General features: G+C 37.9%; 1 protein-coding gene across 1 annotated transcript in view; it reads left to right on the top strand.

Annotated features, from left to right (window-relative positions):
* Positions 1-215: 215 nt before the first annotated feature.
* The window catches only part of scpep1 (serine carboxypeptidase 1), a 27,158-nt gene continuing 21,220 nt past the window's right edge, over positions 216-6,153 (top strand). Inside the window, exons 1-3 of the mRNA XM_050069173.1 lie at positions 216-367; positions 2,020-2,159; positions 5,183-5,347. Coding sequence (XP_049925130.1) covers positions 316-367; positions 2,020-2,159; positions 5,183-5,347 — 357 coding nt within the window. The 5' untranslated portion in view covers positions 216-315. The remainder of the gene's footprint in view (positions 368-2,019; positions 2,160-5,182; positions 5,348-6,153) is intronic.

The following is a 6,153-nucleotide window of genomic DNA, read 5'->3' as shown; positions in this document are numbered from 1 at the left end:
CCCTAAACTGACTTTGGTCAGCTACCATTAGTTTATATATATATAAAAACCAAAGAGCAAACAAGTCTGTCTATGCTGAGTTTTAAAATCCTGCTTTACTCATGAATTTATTGATACATATTTTATTCATATTTTACATTATAGCCTATATTTTAGCCATTGTTTCCCTTTCCCAGCACATTGCAAACTAAGTAAATTTTGGAAGAAAAAAAACCCGAGGTCGGTCAGCTGACCTCGGGTGTGGTCATGTGACTTCTCGTTAAAATATCATGCAAAGCTCAGCTAAACCCAGCGGAGCACACTGACGCTTGAACAATGAGAGGAGCCTACACGCTGTTGTTTCTTCTGGCGATAATCGTCAATACAGGTAGGTTCAAGACCGCAGTGAAGTTAGTTTTAAGTTGGATATTCGACAGACATTCGCTCCGGGTAAACCTCTTCTTTGCTCCGGGTACAGTGCGACTCCGAGCCAGCCACTCCAACATTTCAAGTGCGCCCGTATTGCAGACTTTACAGTAAACACAGAGACAGAAGACGACTACAGCGTGTACCGACTTCCTGTTTTCAAAATAAAAATATGGGATATTTAAAGCGGAGATACTGTGTTTAAAGGCAATAAAAAGAGACGTATCAATATGTTCTAACACTGGTTTTGATTCATTATATCACATGACCTAATAGATATTCAGCTAAAATGCTAACGTTTTCATATAAAAATTATGAATGATTTGATAATGTAGAAAAAACAGGTGTAGGCCTATCTCATGCAGCCTATGTAGTAACATGGTCCCACACTGATTTTTAGTCAATTGATCATATTTTCTGGAAGCTATTGAGCTAAAATGCTAATATTTATATATAAAAATTAATAAAAAAAATTATGAACAGATTTAAAATGTAAAAACGAGGTATATCTCATGCAGCCAATGAAGCACTATGATCCTACACTGATTTTGAGTCAATTGATCATATTTACTGGAAGCTATTGAGCTAAAATGCTAATATTTATATATAAAAATTAATAAAAAATTATGAACAAATTTAAAATGTAAAAGCAAGAGGTGTATCTCATGCAGCCAGTGGAGTACTATGATCCTACACTGATTTTGAGTCAATTGATCATATTTCCTGGAAGCTATTGAGCTAATATTTGTATATAAAAATTATTAACAGATTTAAAATGTAAAACCAAGAAGCGTATCTCATGCACCCTGTGTAGTAACTTGGTCCCACTGATTTTGAGTCAAGTGTGGAATGAGGCGTATCTCATGCAGCCAGTGACTGCATGAGACACACCTCTTGTTTTTACATTTTAAATCTCTAAATATTTTTTTTTATTAATTTTTTATATATAAATATTAACATTCAGGAAATATGATCAATTGACTCAAAATCAGTGTGGGACCATGTTACTACACAGGCTGCATGAGATACACCTGTTTTTTCTATATTTTCAAATCATTCATAATTTTTATATGAAAACGTTAGCATTTTAGTTGAATATCTATTAGATCATGTGATATAATGAATCAAAACCAGTGTTAGAACATATTGATACGTCTCTTTTTATTGCATTTAAACACTGTATCTCTGCTTTAAATATTCCACATTTTTATTTTGAAAACAGGAAGTGGGTACACGCTATAGCCGTCTTCTGTCTCCTTGCGTTTACTGTAAAGTCTGCAATACGGGTGCACTTAAAATGTTGGAGTGGCTGGCCCGGAGTCGGACTGGGTGGTACAGAAGAGTTTCCCCCAGAGCGAATGTCTGTCGAATATCCAACTTAAAACTAAGTATGATCAAGTGTCTGTTTAAAGTGCATTTACAAATGTTTTCCAGTCAACTATAGTCATAAGAAGAACAAAAATGGGCCGTATGCCTTCACTCAGCGGGCTGCAAAACGAAAGTAATGGTGATTATGCTGTTAATGTTAATATCGTCTTGCGCCCATATTACCTGTAAGTAATACTGTTATTTAACACCAAGTGAACACAGTCGGTGTCATTGAATCCTACGCAGGGCTCTCCAGTCCCCTGACGGGTAAAGAAGCCTGGAACTATGTGACAGTAAGGGACGGGGACCACATGTTCTGGTGGCTGTACTATGCTGACAGCCAGACTGCAGAGTACAAGGACCTGCCTCTGGTCATGTGGCTACAGGTAGGACATGGACAGGTCCACTAATTTCTGCTGACACACTCATTAAACTGATTTTAAAACGTCACATGCACTTTTCCAAAGCATCCTGTATTGTCTGTTTTCCCCTACCTTCATGGATGCCACAGGCTCCCACGCATTTCAAAAATCAATTTGCAGACACTGATCTGTATAAGTTAGGTAATTGTTTGCAGTGAACCTTGTATGTCTGTACTCTTGTGGAAGTTACCTCACTGTTGTGTGGCAGAACAGCTAAAAAATGTTTACACGAAACAGCTGTGAAATATGTTGTGTGGCTCTTGAGGAACCTTGTAAATTTGAGATTATGACCCAGATGATATCTCTGCTTGGACATAACAAATCTATATCAAAGCCTATGTAACCAAGGGGGGGCATGGAGTTTAACAGAGGTGGGTATTAACCAGGCTGGCATCTAACAAAAGATGCTTTTAATTTGCATTCTGGGAAGTGTATTTTTTGGATGCCCTAACGTTATGGTGCCAGAATAAAGGACAAAAGTATTGTAGCTGTGTATGAACTTATCTGAATGTGTGCAAACATTTTGTATGAATACATTCAAATATGTGAAAACGTTTTGATCAAATGAATATTTTAAAAAAAAGTATTTGAACAAATGGAGCAGCCATCTTCAATGTATTTCAAGCCAAGGACCCCTCAGTTGAAAGAGAGACAGAGCTGAGACCCACCTACATAAATTGAGCTGCACTTGAGATAATTCACAATATTTTTTGGTCTTCTCTCATTTGCGCTTGCCTGCAGCTGCTAGGTCAACAGCAGTTGTAACACAGCAAGGAGCATTAGCTTTTTTGCACATTTGCCAGTGGTTTCTGAGGTGTCTCATGCTCCAAAATGATCCATTGTGGCTCACAAGAATGTCCATACACTTGGAATAATAATACAGGTATTTGACCGATATGTTTTAATTATATGTGACTGTTGGCTAACTAGTTTGCCTTGCTGTAATGGATAGGTGCCGCACAGTGGGAAAAAAATTGGTGGCGTACAGTGATTTAGCTTGTTCAAATGACTGCACAAGGATTCATTGGTCATAGTTCGCCTATCATTAATGTTGTGTACTGTAAATTAAATGTTTTTTATAGGCCAATTTATCTTTGCTAAAAATGTGTTGGGTTCATGTTAGTAATAATAATGAAAATAACATTATTTATACAGCACCTTTCAAAACAGAATTACAAAGTGCTTTAAAATGAAAACAATAATAAAGCTAAAAAAAATGTACAAGATATGAAACAGTGTAAAATAGTATAAAGAGTAACAATAAATACCATCCATTAAAAAAAAAAAAAAAACCCAAACAATAAAAGTGAGTTTGAAGAGGAGATTTAAAGGAAATCACTGAGTTTGGAGTTCCAAAGGTGGGGTGCCGGGCAGCAAAAGCTTGCTTACCTTTAGTGACAAGTCTAGTTCTTGGAACCATAAATGTGTATTTTCAGACAATTTTTAATGTTTGAAAAAAAAAACAAAAAAAACAAAACAATTATCAACAGTAATTTGACCCTGTGGTAACAATAAGGACCCCTAGGGGTCATGAACCTCATGTTGAAGACCCAGGAAATAGATTTAACTTTTTGAATCTGTAAGGAGATCTGTATGTATGCATGACATTTTTTTAATAAATGGTACTGATTTATGAGTGCATGAAGGAGATTTGCAAAAGTTTTGCAGTTCAATAGCTATCTGTTTGTTGGTGGAAAAAGTTCACACAGAACTAAGTTGTGTGTGTAAATCCCAGGGCTACAGCCCCTGCTCAATGACTGGACAGTGACATGTTAATCTGAACTTCACCATTGGCTATTAAGGAGGAAGTGGTAATCTTAGAGATAGATCTGATTTGTAGCTGTAAACCTGGGATTTTGGGTGGCTGTGACTCAGGAAGTAGAGTGGGTCGACTACTAAATGGAAGATCAGGGGTTCAGTTCCCTGCTCCTCCAGCCCACATATCAAAGTATCCCTGAGCAAGATTCTCAACCCCACATTGCTCTTGAAGGCTGTTCCGTAGGTGTGTGAATGTGTTAAACACTGAGTAGCAGGCAGCATCTTGTATGGCAGCCCTGGCCACCAGTATGTGAATGTATGTGAATGTGTGTGAATAGGTAAATGTGACTTGTGGTGTATAAAGCACTTTGAGTGGTCAGAAGACTAGAGTGGCACCATATAAGTGCAGGTCCATTTACACATACACATACACTTCTTCCACCAACAAACAGACAACAAACAGTGGAACTGCAATGCGTTTTTGTAACTTTAAACCTTTTTGCAAATCTCCTTTATGCACTAACAAATCAGTGCCATTTATTCATGCACACATACAGATCTTCTTATGGATTCAAAAATTAAATCGATTGTTCAGATATTTAAAAAAAAATAAAAATGAATTTGATCAAAACATTTTGACACATTTGAATGTATTCATAAGAAATGTTTTCACACATGAAGATATGTTCATACACAGCTACAATACTTTTATCCCTATCTAAAAACTAACATGGTCTCTCATACTGTACCTGAAGTTCTGCTGCCTTGACTTAGACGGACGTCGTTAACCGTAAACTTTGGTAATTCTAAAAGGCACAGGGTGAAATTTAGAGAAGACTCTGCCATGATACCGGCACTTCCACATTCAGAACGCCGCGACCAGAAATATCATAGCACTCTTAAGCCAAATGCGGAAATGATGTGTCAGTGGAGCCTATTAAGCGTCGCTCTGGTCTGTTTGAATAAGCTGGGTGACATAACTAAAAAAAAAAAAAAAAAATTTGTTGTGGAACTGTGTTTATGTGTTTATAACTGTAGGAGCAGACCATGCAAGAGTTAAAACATGAAACCAACGATCTGGGTAAAAGATTGGGTATAAAATTGTATCATATTTCAAGGAAATTGGTCAGAAGCCTGATTACCTGTGAATTAATAGCTCATTAAATACAAAAATGGCTTTTGTTGTTAATGTTGGAGCTTGAAGAGGGTATTTGCATATGTGTCTTCAGGGTGGACCAGGAGGATCAGGAAGTGGCTTTGGGAACTTTGAAGAGATTGGACCTTTGAACAGGGACCTGGAGCCCAGAGACACCAGCTGGGTAAGAGGGTTGCATTTAAGGGTTTTAAATAAGCTGTGTTTTTGTTGGATCAGCCCTTTAGAACTAAAATCTGTTGTGCATTTGTGACTAGTCTGGGGCCGTTTAGTGGCCGTTTTGGTAAGCAACCGGGACCAGGGCGAGAGAGACAGGATCCGGAATTCGATGGATGCGCCTCTCCGTCAAAATAAAAGCACCAAGCTAATAAAAATGCGGTGAAACTTTTTAATTTAAAGAATATAATTTACTAGAAAAGCCCCAAGCCAGTTACAATGTGTAATTTACGTGGTTGTTTATTAGCAAATGTCAACTATTGCTTTCATAAATATATATTTACTAAAGTGTAATGCAATTCACATACAAATGGAAGCTTTCTCATAGGCTTAGAATGATTTCTCTATATATATACAGGCAGGGAGGCTGCCCTCTTGCATCGCCATATTTGAATACAGTGGCCGAAAGGGATATACACGCTTCACCTTCCGCGTTTACCTAGAACTTGCCGTCACTGGAGACGGTTAAGGTGAAGATCAATCCGCGGCGCTTCTGCGTGAACCTCCTTTGTACTTTTATGATTCTGTCGCTCTTTAAATGGAGGACCACACATATGTTTTGCCCCGTAAGAGGGAAACCACGCCAAAGAAAAGATCAGATAAGCGAGGACGGGACAAAACGCGAGTGAATATCGGCGTTGCTTATTCCAGTTGGAAAGAACTCCTGAAGAAGGATTTCACAAGGGATGCGGAGGTTGCCTGCTTTCTGCTAGACAGGTAATTCAATCTGATATTTTAAAATCATTTTGGCTTCATGTTTGCAACTACTTTTCCCTCTCGTCTAAGTTCGAGTGACGGCTACGTTTACGTGCTAACGTTATCCTAGCCTTG

The sequence above is a fragment of the Epinephelus moara genome, chromosome 18 (genome assembly GCF_006386435.1).
Source record: "Epinephelus moara isolate mb chromosome 18, YSFRI_EMoa_1.0, whole genome shotgun sequence".
NCBI lineage: Eukaryota > Metazoa > Chordata > Actinopteri > Perciformes > Serranidae > Epinephelus > Epinephelus moara.
Note: the sequence above shows the minus strand (reverse complement) of the source record. Positions and strands in the feature narration are given on the sequence as shown.